General features: G+C 41.7%; 1 protein-coding gene across 1 annotated transcript in view; it reads right to left on the bottom strand.

Moving 5' to 3' along the window:
- Positions 1–350: 350 nt before the first annotated feature.
- PLXNC1 (plexin C1) overlaps positions 351–26727 on the bottom strand; it is an 86859-nt gene continuing 60482 nt past the window's right edge. Inside the window, exons 21-31 of the mRNA XM_075274500.1 lie at positions 25651–25797; positions 19121–19298; positions 15749–15852; positions 13536–13590; positions 8419–8453; positions 7812–7916; positions 5229–5392; positions 4625–4772; positions 3060–3200; positions 1057–1131; positions 351–491 (exon numbers count right to left, since the gene is read on the bottom strand). Coding sequence (XP_075130601.1) covers positions 384–491; positions 1057–1131; positions 3060–3200; positions 4625–4772; positions 5229–5392; positions 7812–7916; positions 8419–8453; positions 13536–13590; positions 15749–15852; positions 19121–19298; positions 25651–25797 — 1260 coding nt within the window. The 3' untranslated portion in view covers positions 351–383. The remainder of the gene's footprint in view (positions 492–1056; positions 1132–3059; positions 3201–4624; positions 4773–5228; positions 5393–7811; positions 7917–8418; positions 8454–13535; positions 13591–15748; positions 15853–19120; positions 19299–25650; positions 25798–26727) is intronic.

Consider the following 26727-nt stretch of genomic DNA (forward strand, 5'->3'; position numbering starts at 1 on the left):
TGATTAAAACATCATACCCACAAAATATAAGATCTTGAAAGCTACACTGAAATAAGATTTTAAAAGTTATGAAAGCTGAGAGACATATCTATATATGTTTTTTACATGGATGCCTCTTTAGGACGAATGCCACTTAGTGTCTGATGGAGCCTGAAACTGTTCACATTGGCATCATTGGGAAGCTCTTGGCAGAATTAGCATAAATTAGGTCATACAATGCTATTCTTCCAGGATGACCCCCAGTATAAGTCAGTAGGACTTGTCAGGCACCCGTGGTATCTGTTGTACAATGGATCTGGTCGAGTTCTGTTATGAGTAAAACCCAAGAGCTAGCTTGAACTCGGTGCGTAGATTGCGAATGAATGCTGTGTGTATTTTCTGTGTCACAATTCCCACGCACATTTATTTTTGTCTTCAAGTATTTTTTTGAGTTGCTGCAACTGCCTGAGCTCAGAATCAAACCCCGTCTCCTTCTCCAGGGTGTCTGTAATCTGAAATAGATGTAAAACTTTATCACAATCTGTTATTATTGTGTTACTAGTAAGACTTTTCTTTTCTGTATAGTAGCAAATAAATATTTCTGTCTGTTAAAAATAAGTCAGAGCCAGTTCAGTCATTCTTTCCGTATTGTAACATTTACCCTTCAGCTGTAATAGTAGTATACCGCTAAGCATATCCCTTTAATATCATGGGACTTTAGAAGATGACTCAATGCAGAAGTTTCCAACGTATTGTACATTGTGAGACATTTCTTTATTTATTAATTTAAAAAAAAATGGTCGTCAAGTGATTTCCAAACACAGATGTAAGCCAATTGTAACTCTAATCTATGTATCTGTGGGGCTGGATTGATATGCTGAGGTTCCTTTTGACAGACTCCTTTTTGATTTGTGACTTTTTTTTTTTCCAGAATATTTGTACTGCATATTGCACTAGATGTTCTAATATATGTGAAATTTCTAAACATTTGTTACTTTTTACAATACATGCTTTTCACATTATTTATATTTCATATTTATGTTCTGAATATAAAGTATATTATAGCTGTTCACGTACCACAGTAAAATATTTGTCAATGTACTTGAGAAGTTCCTTCAGAGCCACATCTTCTTTAAACTCATGGCCGTGTTTCTGTAAAGTAGATGAAGACATCAGTTCAGTATCAGTGACTTATTCCCCATGTAAAAGAGCTGAACAAACCAAAAGAATTCCTATTTCCTAGAATTTCTGCTATTGAATATCTGTTACGTTCATCTGCAGCAAGAAGTTTTTTAATAAATATTATTGACATTGTGCTCTATGTTATGTATAGCACAATTTCCTTATCCACCATCCAGACATGGGTGGCACCTTCATTACACACCTTTGTCTCCGTCCAGGTGCGTAGCAGAAATTGGGTGTCACAATATCCATTTCAAGTCCTGCCATTGAGAGTCAGCCACCAGTGCCATCATTTTTAGTGGTGTGAGCAAGAAACCTGGACTGTGATGAACCGAAACCATATTGTCTTTAGTGGCAAATCCAGATTCTGCTTGGGATGGATTCAATTATGGAAGTCTTGTGATGAGCCCTTTAATCCTGCCTTTGCTGTGGAGCAACACAGTACCCAAAATACTGGTATGATGATCTGGGGAACCATTGCATGTGGCAGACAGTCGCCCCTACCAGTGATATGGGGGAAACTAACCACCCATATGTGGCCACAAGTATTGCCACTCATGGCAGGGCTCCTAACTGGAATGTCTGGCAGGTTAGTGCTCAACCACACAAAGCGAGGGTTTCCTAGGAATGCTTCTCCAGATTGGAAATCTTCCTTGATCTGCCTGGCTGCCAGATTTGTCACCAATCAAAAATATATGGAACCAGCTGGAATACCAGCTTCAGCAAACTAGTGTTGCAGGGTCTATAAGCCCACCTGCAACATCTGTGGCAAACTTGTGAACAAACAAAAATCTCCAGCCTTGGGTAAAAGGGACGTCAACTTTAATAAATCATATAAAATTCAGTTAAGATGTGACACCAGCAGGACTCTCTTATGCTTTTTAGGTTTATAACTAGCTCTTAGTTATAGCATGGCAATTGTTACCTGCGATAAGGAGGAATGATTGGCCAATCATTGCATTTCTGAGCCAGTATGTGAACAACTCCTCAGGTTAAGCACTTACATAGTGAATTACACTACACAAATGAAGACCCTGTATGCCTCCATACTCAACCATATCTCATCCTATACAGGTTAAACGCAGCCCAACATTCAGTTGTACAGGTTAACCAATAAAAATCCTTTTTGCTGTCATATTAAATAAATACTAATAAATAAATAATCATTTACATATATCCTAATTAGATACATATAAGAAACTTTGTAATATATTTTATTAATGAAAAATGTTTTGTTCTCCATTTATCAGGCTGATTTATATCTAACATAGAAGTCTATGGAGAAGAAAAGGGGAATAAGAAGCTGCTTTAATAGACACACATACACACATACTGCTGCTTATAAACTCTGCTACACTTAGAAATCTAAAATAGCTTTTTTGACTTTACTATATCTAGGAAGATACTGTGCTACCACTGTACAGAAAGAGGTAATAAATCACTTAGCTGGTAGCAGCCTCCTCCTCCTCCCCTCTACATAGATTTCTGTGTATGAGGATGGAAAGAGATACAGGTGCTATTATAGATATGAGTCTGAGTGAAAGAAAAGAGGAGGAAAACAGCCTGCTTAGTGGAGAAGGAACCATTATTGTTTAATAAGATCTATTACAAAATTTATTATTTATGGAGGTAAGCTTTAAAGGAGTTATCCCAAGAATAATAAAGATTACCATCTTGTTCCTCAGCCTCCCCTGCAGCCATTCTGCCTTTCACTGATGTTAGCGACCCCGTCTCTGCACGTTGTGTACATCCCATTGAGCAGAGTGGAGTTGGTCATGTGATTGAGAGTTAGAGTGCCAGTAGTGGAGGCAGGGGAACGAGAGTGTAGGGAATACACCGATAAGCTTTATTATTCCGCAGATTGACCCCTTTAAGAATCATAGTGTTTTAGTTATTACCTTTGATTCTGAAGCCAAAAACTCAGCCAATTCTGTGGAGGACAAAGGAGGAGCATCTTGAATTTCTTTATAGTAAGCCTTAACTTCTTCTTTGAACAAAGGGATGTCTTTTGCATAAAGGAGTTTGTTAGTTGGAGCTGACTGTGAAAGACGAATTAAAAGTATATAAGAAATAAAGCTAGCAAATTGAAATGAAAGCCATATTTCCTAGTTAATTAGGTAAATTATATATTTAGCACTTCAGGTGAACCGGTAAGGAAGGAGTTACACAAGCCATTTTTGTGTACTTTTCAGCATGTGAAACTGGACATTTTGTCTATTGTCGAATGTGTATATTTTTTATTTGTGAGCTCCCAGTTTTGTCCTTTTTCATGGACTTGTAGGTAGGGTTGAGCCGATCTTGAAATTTCAGGATCGTTTTTAAAATCCGATTTCTGATCATTTTCCATTCGAACCCGATCCCAATGCAAGTCAATGGGATTTTTTTTAAACAATCGAAGTCCGGATTTTAAAAATGATCCTATTCACTACACAGCATGTAGTCCAAAAATTGTTTCAATTTTTGGACTCCACGCTGTGTAGTGATTAAAAAAAAATCCCCTCTGGTGTCTGCTTACCTGCACAGATCTGCTGCCGCTCCCATTTCTTCTTGGTCCGGTCCGGTCTTGGTCTCTCCTTCACAGGCCTTCAGAGCGCCGCCACGTCCTTAGGCTAGTGTTAGAGATGATGGGAGTAGGTGGGGCTTGTTGTGGCTCAGGAGAGTGTGGGTGAGGAGACGTGAGTATATCACTCATGTCTCCCCTCCCAGTACCCGCCCACATTCTCCTAAGCCACAAGCCACGCCTTCTCCCAGCATCTCTATAATACTAGTCTAGGGAGGAAGGGGGGGGGAGCAGGACGCTCTGAAGGCATGTGAAGGAGAGAGGACCGGACCATAAGAGGGCAGCGGCAACACTTCTGTGCAGGTAAGTTGAGTGAAGTTTGCGAGTAGATAGACAAGTCAATGTACAGTAGTATCTATCTACTCACGAACTTGCCTCGTCATCCTCACAGCAGCGCAGCACACCGTGATTTACCGCAGCCTGCCACTCTTCTGCTTCATCCCTGTTTTACCGTATATTCAGCTGAGCATACGGTAAAACAGGGAAGAAGCAGAAGAGTGGCAGGCTGCGGTAAATCCATAGGAATGAATGGACGCAGCCGGCACGCAGGGGGTTAAGCGGCCGGCTGCTTCCATTCATTCCTATGGGTGCTAAGCTTTTCCCACAATGATTGGCCAGTAGCTAAGCATTGTGGGAAATAACCTCCGATTTCGATCCCGCCCGAAAAGATCGGGATCGGAATTCCGATTGCGAAATTTACTCGATCGCTGATCGGAATCCGAACATTTCCGATCCCGATCGCTTAACCCTACTTGTAGGTTATTGATTATATTTTCATGGGATATTGATATTTATGAGGAAAACCTTGGTTTGAGCAGTACAATACTGTCCTGGCAGTAGAATCCCATATACAGTATATTATGCAGCAAGATTATTGGACAAATAGACATTTGTATAACTTACCTTTCCTAGTTGATGCTCTGCAAGAGAAAATCCATCCATGAAAGCCTGAGCAATTACTGACAAGCAAATATCCAGAAAAACAGTCTTGTTTATGTCCAAGACAAATTGGGGATTTTTCAATATATTAATCCAAAACCGCAGAGGAAGGCTAAGATACAAAAGAATAGATGCAGTCATTACAAACCAATTGTGTACCTGCCAAACCAAGCTGCTAATAACACAATAAATAGTGATTGTTAATGGCAGTTTTTGGTTGCACCATGACTACATATTGGCTGCATTATGACTACACTGTGTAATCCTTAGGAAGTTCCTACAAGATCTGTCTATTTGTCTATATATTTGTTGTATATCTCTAATATAAAGTACTGTACAATACAAGTGAATGGAGTTTAAAAAAGAACAAAAAAAAACCCAAAAACCTTTCAAAACCAGTCTAAATATCTTCCATGGCATACCTCAGGTTTGTAAATCCATTATATGCCTAATACAGGTTTGTTGCATTTGTTTCCTGTGAATTTCGATGGAACACACCAAATAAATGATGATCTAGGCTTAGCAATATATTATTTTAGAGTTCAGTAACATATCAATGAATAAATACCTATTTGTCTTCCAAATGTGAACGACATCTGGATCTGTAATTTTTTTTATTTCTGCTTGGGCATCCAAAAAATCAAAGAAGTATTTTATGGCTATTGGAGGCTTGTTGTTTGGGACTGTCCAAATGCTTCGAAACAACTTTTCTACAGCGGAATGTACAGCAACCTGCGAGAGATGAAACAGAAATACGGATTTTACCAATATAGTTAAACCACCAGTTGAATGCTTGAATTCTTATTTGTATAGAATATTAAGAGGTGGCACAACAGGTACAACAAATTCATAATGTTACAAGTTTTCAGTGAAATATTTCACTGCCCGGAGCCCATTGACTATAAGGGCGAGTTCACACAGAGTTAACGGGCGCGCATTCTGGCACGTATACATGTGTCAGAATGTGAGCGCTCAAAACAGATCCCATTCATTTCAATGCATTGTTACTGGCGTATAACGTGCATAATTTTTCGCGCGTAATTTTGCGGCCGCACTTAGCAGCAACCTTATCTCAGCCAGGGCTGTTATCCCTCTGTGTAAACACACGCTAACCCTCAGTGTGTATACAAATTTGCATATTATCTGATCTGCTCCAGTGCTCACAAAAGGACATGGACATACACCTCTATGCCAAATTATTAACTATTAACATGTCAGTATTTTGGCCAATTCTGGGGTTTGACAGTGTTTGTAAGGAGTAAATTGAGAACGCAGAACATGTCATGTTTCATATCTCTCTATCATACCTTACCTCTATGAACGCTCCACTCCTGGTTCTGGCTAATCTGTATGACCAGCCTTAGGCCTTATTCACATGTCAGTGTTTTTGACAGTGATTTGCATCAAGATAAGTTAACTATAAAGGTATGCTTTCCTGGACTCTCTAGTTATATGTGTGTCTCCCTGTTTACATCTTGGGAGACAGATTTGCATATTCTTCCCATATTCCCTAGTTATAGTAACTCTCAGACATCAAAAGTAGAATGTTAATCAGCTTCTTAAAGGGAGTCTGTCAGCAGGAAGATCAGTATCAAACTAATGACAGTAGCTTGTAGGGCGGCTTCTGCACTTTCCAAAGATGAGTTTGTTATTCTACATTGCAGCCCTATTTTCATGAAAATCAGCATTTAGTTCTTATGAAAATTAGCTGAAAATGGGTTTAGGCGCGTTTATTCTCCTGCTGGGACTTAGACAATCTCTGCAAACTGCGGACAAAGAGGCAGATGTCACTCTTGTAATGGGGGGCAAAGTTAGACAGCATTGGGGGCTAGAGCAGAGTGTGAACCCCAGCAGGGGAAGAAATGCCCCTAAGGTCCTTTTCAGCTGATTTGCATAAGAATAAAACATCGATTTCCATGAAAATAGAGCTGCAATTCAAAGTAAAAGAAAAGGCTCTCTCTGGGTACAATATATACTCCGCTATATAAATAAATATTACCCTGATCTAACATTAGGATAGATAAAAGGATAATAACTGTCAAAAAGAAGAATATCATATGATCTAGTCGGTATATATTAATAGGATTGTTCACCTTTATACAAACATGTAGTGTTATAAATCTGTTATATACTTTACATTTTAATGCCTAACCACCCCTTCCCCAATACAGGAAGCAGCTATTGTACCTTAACATAGTAATCCTGTTCAGCAGTCCAAAGAGCCTGTTAGTAGCTCTGTTATATAATCTAGTCACTAGATGGCAGTAGAGCAGCTCTGTGGCTGCTGAATGGGCAGCCTCACCCCTCTGCTGCGGCAGCTGCTTCCTGCCACTATACAAGGACAGACACATACTGATGCTTAGGTTCTCATTAATAGGGAGGGCAGGATAAGTATGTAGTGGCTACAATAACAGTTACAAAAACAGAAACTAAAGTATCCAGTCTATAACACTGAGAACATTGGGACTGATATTTTATGTTTTGTGAGCTAGAAAGCAAGCAATAAAAAAGCCACAGCTTTTTGTGCAAGTTAGAATGTTTATGCAAAATCTGTGACTTTTTAACTTTTGTATCCTCATACGTGGCACGATGGGACAGAACTAATAGCCCCGTGAAATTTTGTATTATTTATGCCAGTTTCTGGTGCAAGTGACACCAGAAATCTAGGACATTAAGGAGCGGGTATAAATTTATGTTTAGGCTCACAGACAATGGAAGATTTGCCTAATTTATGACAAGCCCCATTGTGAATGCCCGAATATACTTGCTCAGTGTACAGGCTTTTCTTGTAGACACACGGTTATGCCGTAAGTAGAATCAGAATAAGTGTTGTGCCATGTAATTTTGGTTTACCCAAATGCCAGTAGATATTCATTCTTATTTAGAAGTTCATCAAGTATTTTTACTTGTATACTCTACAATAACTCTAAATATTAGTATCATGATGTCAGCGCGGTCCCTATTTATTTTACCAAGCTCTGTAGGCCCCGATTCCTGGGATAGGTCAGAGTCCTAGGAGCCTGTGCGATTGTCCCTATAAACCCTCTATTTCACAAAGTCCAGCTTATACCCCACATATGTTTGTATCCTGTTTATTGCACATATACGTGAGTGTAGCTTTAGTAAATAAGCCCCCCTTCCTTCCCCATACCTTTGTAGAAAGCAGCTTGGTCAGGTATAACTCCTTTACTTTAAACTTGTGTTTGCCTTTACTCTCTAGATTTTGCTGTTCATTTTCCTCAGATTCAGGAATTTCCTGGAAGAAAACAATCCTTATTATTGACATTTTGCTTTCATGCTCACTTCTACATGGCTAAACACACACATAAAGTTATTGCTGAAATCCTTTAGAATGTATGAAATGTTACAGTCATGCTGTACAGACCATAACCAGCAAGTCTTGTGTTTTTTTTCCAGGTTCCTTAACTTCTTTTATAATTCTGTATAGCATCTGACTTATCAAACATGCACAGGATTCAATAAATCAAATCTCATATAAAGAAAATAAACTTTGCTCAATTTTATATTCTGAACTATTTCAACACTCTCTACATTTTTTGCTTTCAGATTTTAGGAACATCTTAAATATATTAATAACATAGATGGAATTCCTTAAGAAATGGTAAGCCTTACCCACCAAAGAATAAAATATTCATAAATTGTAAGTCCTACACAACTGCTTTGAAATTTGTCACTCTACAAATCTTATTCTGGCATAACATAAACCTTATATACTAGTTATAACTGAATCCACTTACCAAATGGCAATAGTCATTCTTGGAATATTCCATATCTGAGCAAAAATACAAAGAATACACAATTTAGGGGAATATGTTGAGGATAGTCATACTGGCAAAAACTGAGGCCTGGTTCACATCTGCATTCAGTACTCTGTTCAGAATTCCGAATGCAGATGTGAAGCAGGCGTGAGCTCAAATGAATAAGGCTCACAAGTTGTACATTTTCATCTTACTATATGATTCTATGTGATGCCATGCCTTAAAACTGTATTAAAATATTGATAATCAAGTTAACTTCATAAATTGGAGTGTTCCACATAGATTTCTACATATTGCTTATTTCAGGAAATTAAATGGGAAGTGACTCTATTGAGCAATCTAGACTTGTAATATATTGCACTTTACATAACTGCAGACACTCAGCATGCCACCATAGCCTGCTCATAGTTCTGTTTGCGGCTTCTGTCCTTGGATCATATCCTGTTTGTACATTCTTTATAATGTCTGCTTACTGTCATGCAAGTTTGCATTTAGTGGTTAAAGGGATTTTCTTAGACTTTTATATTAATAGCCTATCTGATGAATGTGATGTCAGAGTCACAAAGAAGAGGCTGCTGTGCTGCAGCCCCTTCAGTCATCGGCTATATTGATATTTTGATATGATATTGATCTATATAAAAGTGTTTTGGAATTGCTTTTAGTGGTAACTTTTTTTTTTTTTACTTTACATTGGTGCCCTGAGTCTGAAAAGGTTGGGAAACACTGTTCTGTACATTTAGAAACCTCAGGCTATACATGCTGGAGGAACCAATGGTTGCAAAAGGGACTCGAAAACTACAAGGCATTTATGACAACACAGGATACACTGAAGATTCTTGTTTTCTTTTCTTCCTCTTTTACTCAGTTGGAGATGAACACCTGCTTCTTTTGCTTTAGTGTCACAAGAGGGCTACCAAATCCTACCATAGAGTGTTTCATGCTGCTCTAACCACTATCAACATGAAATAGCAAATGACTCCCTCATTATACAGAACTATGCACTATGTCCCCTTCACCTTCTCTACACATGACAGGTTTTTTGACAGAATGAAATCATGGGAACCCAGCCTTATGCTGATTAGTAAGAAAAGATCTGATCAAGACTTAAGACATAGAAGTTGATTGGTATGGGCAGATATTGCTGCAACTGCATGTGGCCAATGCACCTCCCACTTGTGATGCCCAGTCGGTGCATAATTTAGTAGGGGAGGTATGGCAAGGTAACATCACATGTCCATTGGTAAGGATTGCCTATGTTGAGGACATCATATTCATCTGAGGGTATCTGACCATTTACTTCAGTAGAAAGGATAGAAAATATGACACATTTGCTCTGCTTTAAATAGTGAACTAGAGGTAGTCCAGCATCTTAAATATTCCTTTATTTTGCTTTTCATAACTTTTGGTTTAAGCTTTTCAAAATTTAAAAATCTGTTTCATTCTAGGTTTACATTGAAAACATCCCAGACAGGTACAGTCCTATGAAAAAGTTTGGGCACCCCTATTAATCTTAATCATTTTTAGTTCTAAATATTTTGGTGTTTGCAACAGCCATTTCAGTTTGATATATCTAATAACTGATGGACACAGTAATATTTCAGGATTGAAATGAGGTTTATTGTACTAACAGAAAATGTGCAATATGCATTAAACCAAAATTTGACTGGTGCAAAAGTATGGGCACCTCAACAGAAAAGTGACATTAATATTTAGTAGATCCTCCTTTTGCAAAGATAACAGCCTCTAGTCGCTTCCTGTAGCTTTAAATCAGTTCCTGGATCCTGGATGAAGGTATTTTGGACAAACAATTCAAGTTCAGTTAAGTTTGATGGTCGCCGAGCATGGACAGCCCGCTTCAAATCATCCCACAGATGTTCAATGATATTCAGGTCTGGGGACTGAGATGGGCATTCCAGAACATTGTAATTGTTCCTCTGCATGAATGCCTGAGTCGATTTGGAGCGGTGTTTTGGATCATTGCCTTGCTGAAATATCCATCCCCGGCGTAACTTCAACTTCGTCACTGATTCTTGAACATTATTCTCAAGAATCTGCTGATACTGAGTGGAATCCATGCGACCCTCAACTTTAACAAGATTCCCGGTGCCGGCATTGGCCACACAGCCCCAAAGCATGATGGAACCTCCACCAAATTTTACAGTGGGTAGCAAGTGTTTTTCTTGGAATGCTTTTTTTTGGACACCATGCATAACACATTTTTGTATGACCAAACAACTCAATCTTTGTTTCATCAGTCCACAGGACCTTCTTCCACAATGAAGCTGGCTTATCCAAATGTGCTTTTGCATACCTCAGGCGACTTTGTTTGTGGCGTGCTTGCAGAAACGGCTTCTTTCTCATCACTCTCCCATACAGCTTCTCCTTGTGCAAAGTGCGCTGTATTGTTGACCGATGCACAGTGACACCATCTGCAGCAAGATGATGCTGCAGCTCTTTGGAGGTGGTCTGTGGATTGTCCTTGACTGTTCTCACCAGTCTTCTTCTCTGCCTTTCTGATATTTTTCTTGGCCTACCACTTCTGGGCTTAACAAGAACTGTCCCTGTGGTCTTCCATTTCCTCACTATGTTCCTCACAGTGGAAACTGACAGGTTAAATCTCTGAGACAACTTTTTGTATCCTTCCCCTGAACAACTATGTTGAACAATCTTTGTTTTCAGATCATTTGAGAGCGGGGTGTCCATGCTCGGTGACCATCAAACTCAACTGAACTTGAATTGTTTTGTAAAGAGGAATGGTCCAAAATACCTTCATCCAGGATCCAGGAACTGATGAAAAGCTACAGGAAGCGACTAGAGGCTGTTATCTTTGCAAAAGGAGGATCTACTAAATATTAATGTCACTTTTCTGTTGAGGTGCCCATACTTTTGCACTGGTCAAATTTTGGTTTGATGCATATTGCACATTTTCTGTTAGTACAATAAACCTCATTTCAATCCTGAAATATTACTGTGTCCATCAGTTATTAGATATATCAAACTGAAATGGCTGCTGCAAACACCAAAATATTTAGAACTAAAAATTATTACAATTAATAGGGGTGCCCAAACTTTTTCATAGGACTGTATTTCAGGCCTCTTAATCCCACTGTGTGTACTGCAAGGTAAGGGAAATTGTAACCCATCCTTCTATTAGATTTGTTCAGCTATTTCATCCTGGTAAATGAAATGAAGCCTATAAATATGCCATCTTCTTAGATTGGGCTGGTTTTAGATAAAGTGTGGCCCTGGGCAAAATTTAAAGTGGGACCCCAAATGCTACTGCTATGTATAGCACCATTATATTGAGTCAATTGTGAAGGCAGTGCTGCATTTCCAGGGTAGGGTCTTAAAAGCCCAGGGGAACAAAAAAAAAAAAAAAAAAAAGTTAGAGTTTTGATATAATATGGCTATACCGGGAAAAATTATTGCCACTATACAGACAACTACTGAACAAAACATTTATTTTAAATACCACTAGTATTAATACTACACAATATACAACACTCAGATAGTAAAGTACCTCCACACAATGTCACCATCTCCATTACCGCTACTTAGTGACACAAAGACAATGATAGAACACAACAAAGTAAAAGTAAGCCATTCACACAACTGAGTTTCTCCCAGAACTCCTCACATTATAGTTATCTACTTCTGTACTATATTCACTATAGTACACTATGTCAGGGACTCCTAGCATCATAAAGAATCATAATGCTAGGAGTCCTGCTCCCGGCTTAATGTTCAGGCTAGTAAATCCGGCCAACACATGGACCGAGTTTCACAGGTGAAATTTGGTAATGTGAATGTGGAGTAATAGTGCCCCAACTTCTATCCTAATAAAAATCAGATCAATTAAAAAGTGATTTCATATTACCCCCTTTCTGTCCCCAATACAGTAATAACAAGCCCTTTTTGCCTGCACACAATAGAAACAACTGTTTTATTAGTTATTATAATGCTCTCATACAGTAAATAATATTCCCTGCTTAGAAATAATAGTCCCCGTTTATCAGTAATAGTTCCCCTTATAAATAATAGCCTCCTATTAAAAATAATAGCCCTCTTATCAGTAATAGTCCCCCTATAAATAACAATCCCTTCTTATAAATAAGAGTATCCCCATTATGAATCCACCCCCTTTTTAATAATAGCCCCCGTCTTGTAAATAATAGTTCCTCTGTTTGCCTTATTAATAACAGTTCCTGTATTAATAACGGGATTTTCAGTAGAGCTGAAAGACTCTTAAATAACAGAATTTTTTCAGATCGGCACAGGTAGGATCAGATTTTTGCTGTTAGAACAGCAGTTCCTATGTGTTTTATGAAAAAAAAAATTAATCTCTTGCCCAAAAATCCTTTGATAAAAGATTTTAATCTAACAGGACAGTCAGTAAAAAAGAAAAAATATGTTTAACACATTCTGCATATAGATGAAACTTCTGTATTGCACAAGAAACAAAATTTGATTATTGGTAATGAAAGGGTCAACTGTCCTTTGTATTAGTCCAGAAATGCTGCTGTCAGGCTCACATGGTACAGATATGCTCCCTTCTTGTAGATTTTGAGGATGTAATAACATGAGATGTTTGTGCACCATGTCAGGCATTGAATACAGTGGTTAGAAGTATGGCACCATTGAACACGGGATCAAGTGGGATGACTTTTACAGTAAGTCAAGGGGATTAAGATAATTTAAAGATATCCTGTACCTATTGAGTAGGGTCTCTTATGTTTCCATACTTCTAGAAAGTCCCATACAGAATGAAATGAGCAGCAGCAGAAATGCTGAGTCTGCTATTCCATTCAGAAAGATGGTGGTTAGCCCCCCCACTGATCAGACAGTTATCTCTGATCTACTGAATGGGGATAACTTAAAATTAATGGAATATCCTTTTAACATCAGAGACCAATCTTACTAAAGCACTTGGAGGTTTAACGGATGGGAATCTTTGCAATTATGTTCTAGAACCATTAGAACCCCTTCCAATTGGAATTGAGGCTCATATAATAGTAGATATTCACCTACATGCAGGCATGTGAAAGGACAGTTTACACAGTAGATGCCTTTAACTGCAGTCTGAAAGATTATGTTACCTGTTAAGTCTCCATTTTTTTTCACAATGAGTTTGATTGTGGCACCATTATCAATCTAGAAAACATTGTCAGGACCAAGAACAATTACAAATCCAAACATGGCAATATAGAAAAACCGCAGCAAAATTCTTCCACCTACTTCCATTTTGACCCTCCCTTTTCTATTTGGGCCCCCACACAGTATTATGCCCTCACAGGATAATGTGCCCATCCAGTTGCTCCCACAGTTTCATGTTCGCCCCCAGACTCTCCCACAGGTTAATATATCCCTCCAACTGCCCCCACAGTTTAATGCCCCATTTTAGCTGTCCCCACAGTGTACCATCCCCCTCCAGCTGCCCCCACAGGATAAAATCCCCCTCCAGTTGCCCTCACAGTATAAATTCCATCTCCTGCTACTTTTCTGTGAGGGTTTCTGTATTCCCTCTGTTCTTTTGTTATCTCTGACTGTTCCTTTATGTTTGCCCTGATCTGCCTGATTTCTGTGTATGACCTCTGCCTGTCCCTGCCCTCCAAACCTGAGCCGTCTGCCCCAATCTTTTGTCTTGTTTTACAACATTGGACTACAGACCACACTTATGCCTATATCTCTGGTGATTTACACCAGAGTCCCTCTGCCCTTTGATCAGCTGCCATCTTTACCCAGACAACTCCAGGAGATAGCAACCTGGTAGTCTCCCTGCACTGAAGACCAGATCCCTTTACGGGGTTTAAAGGGTGAAAACTGGGAAGGCAACCATAGCTTTAATTAAACCTAAAAGTGCCCTTATAGGTTTAGGTATTTGTGTCCTTTTGTCCCCAAGAAACTACTTCCTGTCAGCCAGTTTAGCGCTCATGAATTTAATCTTAAATTTAAAATTCTATTAGCTAAGAAATATGTAAACTTCCTTCTTCAGTCCTTATGAGATTATTCCAGCACCAAGTTCACTAAGGGCAATTTATTGGATACTAGGGTTGAGCCGATCTTGACTTTTCAGGATCGATTTTAAAATCCGATTTCTGATCATTTTTCATTCGAACCCGATCTCGATCCCAATTCCGATCCCAATGCAAGTCAATGGGATTTTTTAATTAATCGGAGATCGGATTTTAAAAGCAATCCTATTCACTATACAGCATAGAATCTAACAATTGTTAGAATCCACACTGTGTAGTGAATCACTAAGTAGCCAGAGGATTTTTTTTAATCCTCTGGCTACTTAGTCCCCCCTGGTGTCCATTTACCTCCAGAGATGACTGGTCCGGTGCCCGGTCCTTCCTTCTTCTTTGCTTCGCTGCCGCGCCATGCTGCTCCCTGCCAGGTTAGGAGCGTGTGGGCGGGTTAGGAGAGTGTGAGAGGGTACTGGGCGGGGAGACGTCACGTCTCCCCACCCTGTACCCGCCCACACTCTCCTGAGTCACAAGCCCTGCCTACCTAGCGCTTTAAACACTAACCTGGGAGGCGGGGCAGAGAGGCAAGAAGAAGGAGGGCACCGGAGCAGCCATCTCTAGAGGTAAGTAGCTGCTACAGATGTTAGTTTAGCCTTCCATTCCAATGAATGGAGGCAGCCGGCACGCAGGGGGTTAAGGCTGTGTGCCGGCTGCTTCCATTCATTCTTATGGAACTGCAGGGGAGCCTTCACACTGAGTATACACTATATACTCAGTGTGAAGGCATTGTGGGAAATACTACTGATCTCTAAAAAGATCGTGTTCGGAATTCCGATCGCGATCGTGAAATTTTCTCGATCGCTGATCGGAATCCGATTTTTTCCGAACACAATCGCTCAACCCTATTGGATACAAAAAATAATCAGTGGATAAAACTGCCCGAATGAACCTGCCTAAGGCTAGATATGTATCTATTTTTGACAGACGTATAGCACCCGAGGATATCAGTTGTCACAGATTCCCCATACCTTTTAGTGAATGGAAGAATTCATTAAACCAACCAAATATAGCACATGACCTAATACAAATAGCCCCCATTCAATGACAGTGAAATTAATTATGCCATGTGACCTCCGTTATAAAAAGACGTCACATGACTAGTTTTTACTGTCATATGGATGTGGCCTAACTCTTCTATTCTTGAATACAGTATTGTGAACAAACACACAGTTAATATAATCTATGTCTGTTAATATTTTATATCTGTACCTTCAATTTTTACCATCTAAAATTTATTTGTTGAATACAGTAAATTTAGAATTGAAACTTCTGTGTGAGATTACCTGGTAATGTTTTATGGTGTTTATCACTCTAATATTATTCTCCAGGATCACATTAGAAGAATCTATGTCTGAGAGCTCCTTAAAATTCTGACCGCGGTGAAGCTCTAACAATGGAAAGGAAAAAAAAAAAATCATTGAAAAGCGCAGAGTAGATTAAACAAAGCAAACTGTTATCTGGGTCACTTCAGTAGTTTTGTTATAGGGGAAAATTTACTGTTCTATCGGTGTCCGAAAACTGGCGTAGACGTTTTGCATCTTTAGCACGGGTCCTTTTTTGTGCCATTTTACTGTTTCTATGCCCCCTCTTACTACTTTTTTTTTTTAAATGTAGATTGTGAGACCCACATAGATCTCACAATGTACATTTTTTTCTCTATCAGTATGTCTTTGGAATCCATGCAAGCACGGGGAGAACATACAAACTCCTCGCAGATGGGTTTTTGCCCTTGGCGGGATTTGAACACCAGGACTCCAGCGCTGCTAACCACTGAGCCACCGTGTGCCCCCCTTTGCTACTTTTTAACAAAGTTGGTGGAGTGGTGGTTCCCATTGTTTTTAAGGACATCAAAACAATGGTGTTAGTCATACCTGAAATCTAAGTCAGTCCCTGTTTGGCATAGACCTCAATTCTGGCTCACGGGCCTGAGTTTCTTAATATTTCAGTTACATCTTGCACCAGCAGGAAATGGATTAAGGATAAAGCCCCATGTAATGAAACACATGAGTTTATTTCTCCCACAGCATTTTTCATTGAGTTTTTCTCTGCAGATTTTCTTCCCTTATTAAACTAATAGGGCAACACCGCTGGTATAATTGACATGCTATGATTTTCAAAAACAGTCGTTTTTGAAAATGCCTCTTTTTTGCAGTGAATTTTTTTTCTGCAATGTGTGGATGGGATTAGCCAATATTCACTGTGCAAGTACTGTAAAACACTGCAGTTTTTTTTGCCCTGGTATTTCCGCAGCAGAAAAAAGTTTTGTCCTTCATAACATGGGGCTTTAGTCTAAGGCTGGTGTAGGAAATGGCAGTTATAATAAATCCCCCCTCTGTGTTTAGCATGAACCTCATGTGTACAAAGAAATCATCTAATTTTTACTGACACCGACACCTTTATTGTGTATTAGCAAAAAGGCGACATGTTCTTCCAGTAGTACAAATGTAACTGATTTACTAAATGTTGTCCATTGTCCAGTACAGATGGCTATGTACAGTACAATACTTCAAGACGTGTAACCAGTGTTGGGTGATACAGGTTTCACTAACAGGCTATTATATCACCTTCGTATTCAACAAAGCCACAGTTGCAACAATGGCATATTTGGTGAAAATATTATTGCAGGCATTTTTCAATTTTTGATTTTTGTTTTCGACTCCATGACTTCCAAATCTCATAATTTTATGTTTTCTTTCACAGAGCCATATGAGGGCTTAGTTGTAATTCCTAGTGGTACCATCTATTGTTCTGTTTGATGTACTGAAAAGCTGGGAAAAAATTCAGACTGGGTTAATTTTTATGGCGTTCACTGTATAGCCAATCCATGTCACCTGTATTCTTTGGGTTGGTGCAATTCGGAGGATATCAAATTTATACAGTTTTATTTGGGATGGGGTTAATATATCTTATTAAAGAAAAATATGTCTAATTTCCCCAATTATACCCTGATATCTTCCTTATCTTCAGTCAGGCTGCTTATTTATAGAGAGTCTGCCATCAGCCAGAAGTCTATGAGGGAGGTAAAAACCATGCAAAAAAACCCCCATAGTATAAAATAAAACACATTTGATATTGATCATTCGTAAAAAACTACAATAAATTTAAAACATTTAACCTGCACGTGAACTTCGAAAAAAAAAAAAATGCCATTAGCCATCTCGCCTCACAGAATATGGAATAAAAAGGGTAACAATGTTTTGAACTTTTGACTTTTATGCTCCTGTATCTCACAATTCACTACAACTTTGAATGTGAGACTACCATCAATTTATAGACAATCATCTTGGCTATCTCATACATAAATTTGACTTGCAACTATTTAGCATTTGATCATTTCTGCAGATTCTTGTCATGTAACTGCATTGTTACTGTTTTTCTCTTTGGCTTTCCTGCCTGAATTCTTCTGGGCATGCTATTGATCAGATTCAAGCATGCCATGACAGAAATCTGATCTCAGGTCTCTTCTATGCTATACCAAAGTTGGCGCAAACGGTCAATTCACTTGGGTATGAATACAGGTTATTTTTCAACTTTACCCTCATGAATTTTTTGGGTTGAGAACTGAGAATTGTGGGGCCAATCCAGCACCTCTACTTCATTGTCATTCAACCACTTCTTTGCTAATCAAAATGTATGCTTCGGTTCGTTGTCCTCCTGGAACACTACTCAAGTGTATGAAGGATGCTTACATATAGCTAAGCATTGAGACCACCATCGATCCTGGTTAAGTATACAAAGCCTTTGGCTGTGAAACAACCCCATATCATGAGGCTTCCTCCACCAAACTTGACCACTCCTTCAATTTCTCGATCCATTAGCGCCCATTACCCTGGTTTCTTTCAAATCCCAAAGAGCCCAGTCTATTGACATTTTCAATAAAAATCACCCATTTTCAATCTTCTACTGTCCACTTTTCACATTTTTATGCAAACTCGAGTCAATGTTTCTTATGACAATATTGAAGTCAAAGCTTCTTCACCTTTTTTTGGGCAACTATTCCAGACTTGTGTAACATGGTTCACACAGTGCTAGTATGGATATCTGTGTTCTCACTATTACGAAGCATATGAGCCACCACCAGAAATGATAAACCTTATGATGTGCAAACTTGTTGATTTTTTTTTCCTGGATGTCCACCTCTTGGCTATTGAATGGATGGATGGACTTCATTTCGCATTCTTCCAACTGTCATGGCACTCACATAATGCAGTTTGGCAATTTTCTTGGCTGAAATTGTTGCATGTCATGTATGAGATAGCCAAGATGATTGTCTATAACAGTGCTACTCCCACAGAAGTTGTAGTCGATGGTGAAATATGAAGCCTCAGAGTCAATAAGAAGCATACCTCATTTTGCAAAAAATAAGCAACAATTAACTGAAAAATAAAAATGTTACGCCTCTCAGAAGAAGGTTTCAGTATAAAACCGGTGGAAACCCAGGACAAGGGAGGAGATTTATTTATTTTGCCAGTGAGCTCTGAGACCACCCTTGTAAGAGTGGGAGTCATTTTCTTGGGACAATAGGACATTAATAGGGTAATCAGGTTCCTGTCCCGACTAACCTGACTCCAAACTTGCTGCGGACCCACAGAACAACTGATCCATTACCCTGGGTAAGACAGTTCCATTTTATTAGATACATTAAAAAATCTTACCTAAACATATATCACAAAGAGGATGTCCAAAAGAATATCCTTTTTGAATCTGGAAAGACTGAAGAATTTTCTCTTTGGCTTGTCCAATTGAATCACAATCTAAAACAGTTACTTTTAGGTATTCGTTGGTGTCTTCACCCTCATGTTCTGATGCTTTTGGAAAATGTACGTTTATCTCCTAAAACAACCAAAACAACTACATTATGTATAGCAACTGATGAGATTCAATAATTACATAATCCTTCTAAATTGTTAATATTTTGTCTAAACTATACAAATAACTAAGGGTTATTCAACTCACTGATCCCTCACAACTCTGTTCTACTGTTCTGGTGATCTCTAATTTCTGGTACTGAAAGGCTTAACCCGAACTTTCACCTTGGTGTTGGTTTTGCCTCAGAAGTAAAGAAAGATTATGAATGATAATCTGTTTTCCCTTAGCCCAAACAGCAGCACAACTGGGGTATTCCTGCCCCTAATGAGCTGTTAGGACAGGTGGAATTTTTAATTACCTAACAGCTTTTGACCCCTATAAGAGGCTGGAAGACATGCTCCTCCCTTGTGTTAGTAACAAGTATGATATACAGAGAGCAATTTATGCCAAGAGCTACACACACATACACAAAATCTGTACAACAGTACCTCCTAGGGAGGGGGCCTTGTGCTGCTGTTTGGGCTAAGGGAAAACAGATTATCATTCATAATCTTTCTTTCCCCCTACGCCCAACAGCAGCACAACTGGGGATTTAGCAAGTATTGTTTCCCCTAGGGCGGGTCCTCCTGGTAGGCTGATGCCAAGACGGAGTGCCCAAACGCTGTAGCATCGGCCGTACGCCAGTCCAATCTGTAGTGTTTGGCAAAAGTCAGCTGTGAGCTCCATGAGGCTGCAGCACATATCTGCTCTAGAGAAAGGAACCGTGTCTCTGCCCATGATGTCGCCACTGCTCGGGTGGCATGGGCTCGTAAGAAATCTGGAACAGGAAGATTCTGGGCCCGAAGGGAACAGCTGATAGCTTCTCTGATCCATCTCGACAGGGTTACCTTTGATGCTTTAGCGCCTCTATTGTGGCCAAACACATTAACCAGAAGATTCTCTGATCTTCAGAATGGTGCTGTACGGTCTAGGTAAATACGTAGTGCTCTTACCAGATCCAGTGTGTGTAGCTTCTCCTCCTGCTCCGTAGCAGGAGAGGGAAAGAAGCCTGGTAGGGTGATCACTTGGTTGGTGTTCTGAAGTGTTGGTACCTTTGGCAAAAATCCCAGAACGAACCTTAGCTGTACCCTGTCAGGGAAGAAGGTTATGAAAGGTTCGGAGGCCGCTAGGGCCTGCAATTCGCCAACCCTCTTGGCGGAGGTTATTGCCAGCAGGAAAGTCACCTTAAATGACAGGTACTTCCAGTCCACTTCAGATAATGGTTCGAAGGGGGGCGCACATAGCCCTTGTAGAACCACGGCCAGGTCCCACCTGGGGACAGGGGGCCGTACCTGGGGGCGGAGCCTGGCAGTCCCCCTAAGGAACTGTTTGACAAGAGGATCTTGTGATAACCGTGTCTCCAGGAGAGCAGATAGAGCTGACACTTGAACCTTGAGGGTGGCAGGTGCTAGTCCTCTCTCCAGGCCGTTCTGTAAGAACTCTAGGACTGCATCTCTGTCTGGATCGTGGTGGCTGCCTGTACACCAATCTCGGAATATCCGGGCGATCCTTTGGTAGCTCTGATTGGTTGCCTCTGCTCTTGAATGGGCTAAGGTACTTAGCACTCCCTGGGACAATCCTCTGTCTGCTCGTATGGCGCGGTTAACCTCCAGGCAGCGAGGTTGAATTTGTCTAGGCCCAGGCACGGCCGACTGTTCAGTGACACCAGGTTCCTGACTGGTGGAAGCCTCCAGTAGTTCCCCCGACTCATAAGGATAAGGTCGGTGAACCATGCCCTTTTTGGCCAGAACGGCATGATCACTATTGCCGAAGTCTGGTCCTGCCTGAGTTTCGCCAATACCTTTGGGATCATCGGGATGGGAGGGAACACGTATGCCAGTTCGAACCTCTATGGTATTGACAGGGCATCCACAGCCAAAGGGTTGTCTTCCCGGTACAGGGAGCAAAACCTTTCTACTTTGGCATTGTGTTGGGTGGCCATCAGATCCACCTCGGGGAGACCCCACCTCCTGGTCAGGTAGTGGAAGATGTCCTGATTCAAGGAACATCCGCCTGCGGTCGGCGGCCTCTGCTGAGTTGATCCACTAGGATTGTTCAGGCGGCCCTGGATATGTACCGCGGCCAGCTGGGAGAGGTTCCGTTCTGCCCAGTAGAAGATCAGGTTGGTGACAGGATTGAGGGGGACCTGGTTCCTCCCTGCTTGTTGATATAGTGGACTGTCGTCAGATTGCCTGATCTTCCTTTGACCGCTTTCCCTTGTAGAAGTGGTGCAAATGACAGAAGGGCTCGATGAACTGCGGTAAGCTCTCGCCAGTTGGATGAGTGCATCCTCTCCCGCTGATTCCATGTACCTTGAACCGGGGTCTCCCCCAGATGAGCTCCCCAGCCTGTGAGGGAGGCATCTGTAGTCAACAGGGTCCAGGCGGGCTGGACCGAGGACTTCCCATCTCGCACATGGGTCCACCAGGGCAAGGTTTGCCGGGTGCTGATGGTTAACTGGATTGGCTTCTGTAAACCTGAAGGACTGTGATTCCAGACTCTCAAGATCTTGTTCTGTAGAGGGCGCATATGCCATAGGGCCCAAGGAACTGCATCTAGGGTAGCGGACATCAATCCAAGGACCTTCATAGCCGTCCTGATGGTGACCTTCCGTGTAGAAGACAAATGATGTGCTGCCCGAGCAATTTTCCTTTTGCGAGAAGAGGGTAGAGAGACCGTCATGTTGAGAGAGTCTAGAATAAGTCCCAGGAACTGAACTCGTGTTGATAGCACCATTACTGACTTCTGCCAGTTTACCAGCCACCCCAGCTTGTCTAGTAGAGCTACGACGGTCTGCACCTGCGTGGTAAGAACCTCCTTTGAATGAGCCTTCAGAAGCCAGTCGTCCAGGTACGGGACTATGAATATGCCTTGAAGGCGCAGGGCGGCAGCGACCGGAGCTATGACCTTTGTGAAGGTGTGGGGGGCGGAGGATATGCTGAACAGGAGGGCTGCAAACTGGAAGTGCGCCTCTTTCCCTTCTATGTATACGGCAATCCTTAGGAACTTTCAGTGTGCCGGAAAGATGGGTACGTGGAGGTAGGCATCCTTCAGGTCCAGAGTGACGAAGTGATCTCCAGGGCGCATGAAAGGTAGCACTGACCTGATGGTCTCCATGCGAAACCGCAGCCTGCGGATAAAGCGATTCAGATACCTGAGATCGATGATCATACGCCACTCGCCTGATGACTTGGGGACCAAGAAGACTGGAGAATAGATGCCTGTGCCTTGATCTGCGCGAGGAACCACCTCCAGCGCGGCTTTGTCCACGTACTCCTGAATCAATTTCTCCAGATGAAGTTGTTTGTGGCTCTGAAGAGGGCGGGTTCTTACCATCTTCTCTGGCGGCTGGGCAACAAAATTAATTTTATAGCCTTCCTGGATCGTCTGGATGACCCAGGGGTCCCAAATATTCTGGCGCCAGGCATCCACATAGTGGGAAAGACGGCCGCCCACCCCGGGGGCGAGGAGAGGGGAGGTAGGGTGGAAGGATTAGAAGGAGGTGCCCTTACATTTACCAGAGGAGCCCCGACCTCTACCTCTGCCGGATCGTCGCTGGCCTCTAGTTCCTCTTCTGGAGGTGCCTCTTCCTCGAAAGGAGGGACTCCGACCTTCAAGGGGCTGTGGCAAATTCTTGCCTTTGGAGTCGGCCAGAGATTCCATAATCCGGTCGAGCTCCCTCCCGAACAGCCGTCCCGGCTCAAAGGGGAGACCACACAGGCTATTCTTGGAGGTGAGGTCAGCCTTCCAGGGCTTCAGCCACAAGGGCCGGCGAGCAGCAGTAGCCAGTGCCATAGATCTGGCGGCCAGACGGGTCTGAAAATGGGTCGCCTCCGTCAGATGATCCACCAGCAGAGAGATGTCCGACATTGTTGCCAGGAGGTCATCTCGATCCACTCCGGAATCTATGTCCTTGGCAAGTGACGAGAGCTCTGCCCGCAGACCAGTGGCCACCTCGTTCGCAACCATGCCCAAGGAGGCCTGGGCTGAGGAGGCCGAATAGACTCGTCTCAGTGATCCTTCCACCCGACGATCCATCGGATCCTTGAGACTCGACCCGTCCTCTGTCGGGAGGACAGTGCGCCTTGACAGCTTCGCCACAGCGACGTCAACCTTCGGCGGAGGACCCCACGCCTTTAGCTGACCCTCAGGGACCGGGAATAAGGTCTTAAATCGCTTGGATGGCGCAAAGGGTTTTTCCGGGTGCCTCCATTCGCTCTCCATCAGGCGAAGCATTTCCGAGGACGGTCTGAAGGTATGAGACCTTCGACTTGGGCCTTCACCACCTTCCCGGTCTCTGATCCTAAGTGTCTTGAACACCCTGGACATCTTCTCTAAGGGGAAGATCTCCTTTTCCTCCTCAGAATCGGATGATGACTCCACGTCCCTAAGGCGCAGGTTCTCCAGGGGCAGAAGGGACAACTCGCAGTCCAGCTGTGGTCTCTTGGCTGAGGACTCCATCCTTTCCATGGAGTCCTGGACAAAGCCCTTCACCCAGGATACCATCTCCCGTATGGGGGTTGCCTCAGAAGGGGGGGCTCTACATCCTGGATAAAAACAAAACTGGAAGTCGTCAGGCAGTGGTACTCTGCAGGTAGCGCATGAAAGATGTTTCCTCTTTGCCACGGTCTTCCTCCGAGGAGGAACAGTAGAGGAGGAAGAAGAAGACATTCTGAGAAGGAACAAAGAAAAAGAATACTAACAACCTTTGCCCTCCCATAGTGGGAACTGCTACCACCCCTTCCCCCTGGCCATCTCCCCCAAACCTGAATCAACGGAGCTGCTTTCTAGGACAAATTGACCAAAGAGCTTCTCTAGTTGAGGTGCCAGTAACCGGAGCAACAGGCACTGAAAGATGGTTTTGGAGGGGATATATAGGCCAGGGGGCGGGACTAAAAAAGGGCACGCCCCTTCCTTCTTTGGGGCAATCTTTTTTGGGGGGCAAAGGCAAAAACTCACAGAGGGGGGGCCCCTCAATACTGACAGAATCCCCAGAAACTGGAGGGGGCCCCCGCTCGTCTCCAGGGGGTTTCGTTCGCCTGCATACCGCGCATGCGTGGCGGACGAGTAGGGCGGCGGACCCGGGGAACCAAAAAAAAGCGATTCCCAGGAGAAAGGGTCCTAGCCACGCAGGGAAGCCCAGCTCCGGCACGGCAGCACTCCAGGCGCACGCATGAGCCGGCGGGCTCCCCCGGCGGGGGAGGAAGCAGCAGAGGCTCAGAAGAGCAAAAAAAAAGGAAAAATATAGCAAAGTCTTCCGCTTGTCAGGTAAGAAGGAGGGGGGAAAGAGAGTAGCAGACCCCTATGAGAGGTCAGAACCCCTGCTCCCCCTACCACCTGTCCTGTCCCACAGGACAGAAAAAAACACAAGGGAGGAGCATGTCTTCCGGCCTCTTATAGGGGTCAAAAGCTGTTAGGTAATTAAAAATTCCACCTGTCCTAACAGCTCATTAGGGGCAGGAATACCCCAGTTGTGTTGCTGTTGGGCGTAGGGGGAAAGGGTGTTAGCTGTAACATATAGTTGACACCCTGATGAAAGACCTGTGATCAGAGTTATCTGAAAGGTGTTAAGCAAATTTATAACCAAAAAGGGGATTGTTCACCCATTTAGAGAGTCCATTTATGGCACAGATGTCCAGTGAAGACTCTTGTACACATAGTTGTGAAATATATGTATTAGCAAATAACATTGGCTCTCAATATCACTTATTTTATTAAAAAGAAATAACATAAATAAAGAGTATAAATAAAAAATGTATCAGTATAAATATAAATAATAATATATCCAGCATGTGATGAATCCTAATCCCATTTAAACAGGATATCAATGCAAAATGATGTAATTTTGACACAAAGTACGACAAATAAGGCAGATACTAAATACAAAATAATAGACTGCATATACAGTAATAGACGAATATTATATCTATTGATCAACAGCTCCCTTTAGACAAACATAAATCAAACATAATTTCAATAAAATCTTGGTTTTGATTGAAGATGAAGAAATAGCCAACTACTAACGAATTGACGGACATTTTGGACCTGACAGACTCCCATTAAACAAACTAGTTAACAAAATACTAAAGATATTCAATGAATATTGTATAATGTTCTCATGCTCCTTGCTAGTCATGCCAGTTGTGTTTACCAAGCACTATTGATGTCAGGAATCTAGTACACTACAATAGATCTATAAATGATGATAAATGAGATGTTACATGGATATGGGGAATGAATTGTAATAAGGATTATAGCCACAGAACTATAAAATACACATTCTGGCACGGCGGGACCGATAAGATCTTCCAAGAAGTACTTTGTAAAGAATACTCACCACACTACTAAATTTTGTTATCTGCCATAACAACCAGTCCTCATTTAGAGTATAGAGCGCTTTACATGTCACTGCATCTACTGGGCCTTTGTGTATCCTCTGATTTAATGTATAAACCAGATTGTACAAAGGTTCTCCCACAGACTCCTAGGCAAAACACAAGTAATAATAGGTCAAATAAATATTGTTGCTATAGTCAGCTGTAAATAATGAACGAGTATGTAGAGAAGCTAATGTAGACTTACAGTAAGTCACACGTTGGTTGGGAGGTCTGAAGAAAATGCTTGTTTTAACTTAATATTGCAACCACATTACCACAAAAATGTCATTGTTCTTCTTTTTTGAAAAAAAAACAAAAAACACCCTGACTTCTGTCTGTTACAAGTCATGGAGGATATAACGCTTCCTCTTCTATGCTCATATTTATTTTTGTCTTATCGTTCACTAATATAAATGTATGGGATGGGCAAGTACTGAAGGAAGTAACTGCAGTAAACGTCCCCTTTATGAAGGTAAGATGCAGATTTTTTAAAGAAGGGTTCCAAATTCACTCATATTAATGGAAGGTCTTAGGGATTGTTCACACAGAGTTTTTTGGCAGTGGATTTTGAAGCGGAATCCGCCTCAAAATCCGCTGCCAAAACCGGCTCACATTGACTTCAATGGGAGCCGCTCACTTCTTTTTTCCTTCCCACAGATTCCGCAGCGTGAGAATCCCTCCTGATTAGGCCCATTCATTCAGGCCTAATCTGGAGCGGAATGCTGCGATGGGATGCCTCTGCACTGAATTGGCATTCTGTCGCGGCTTGCCATGCGGTATGTTCACATGTGGAATCCATTTATGTTAAATCCTGACTAAATGGGAAAAAGCTTTACTATATCAATATGTTACTGTTTATACAGTGGGAAGTTCAGGAGGAGTAGCGTAATATGCCTGATACCTATGGACACAGTTGGCAGCATTTAGGGCTTGCAACTCTTTCACTCAACCTTGAGGATGCCGCAACTTCTAGTCACACAAAAGTCTAACATTGCTCAACTTTTTCGTGACAATCACAGCACCCTAACACCAACAAG

The sequence above is a fragment of the Leptodactylus fuscus genome, chromosome 5, assembly GCF_031893055.1.
Source record: "Leptodactylus fuscus isolate aLepFus1 chromosome 5, aLepFus1.hap2, whole genome shotgun sequence".
Classification (NCBI taxonomy): domain Eukaryota; kingdom Metazoa; phylum Chordata; class Amphibia; order Anura; family Leptodactylidae; genus Leptodactylus; species Leptodactylus fuscus.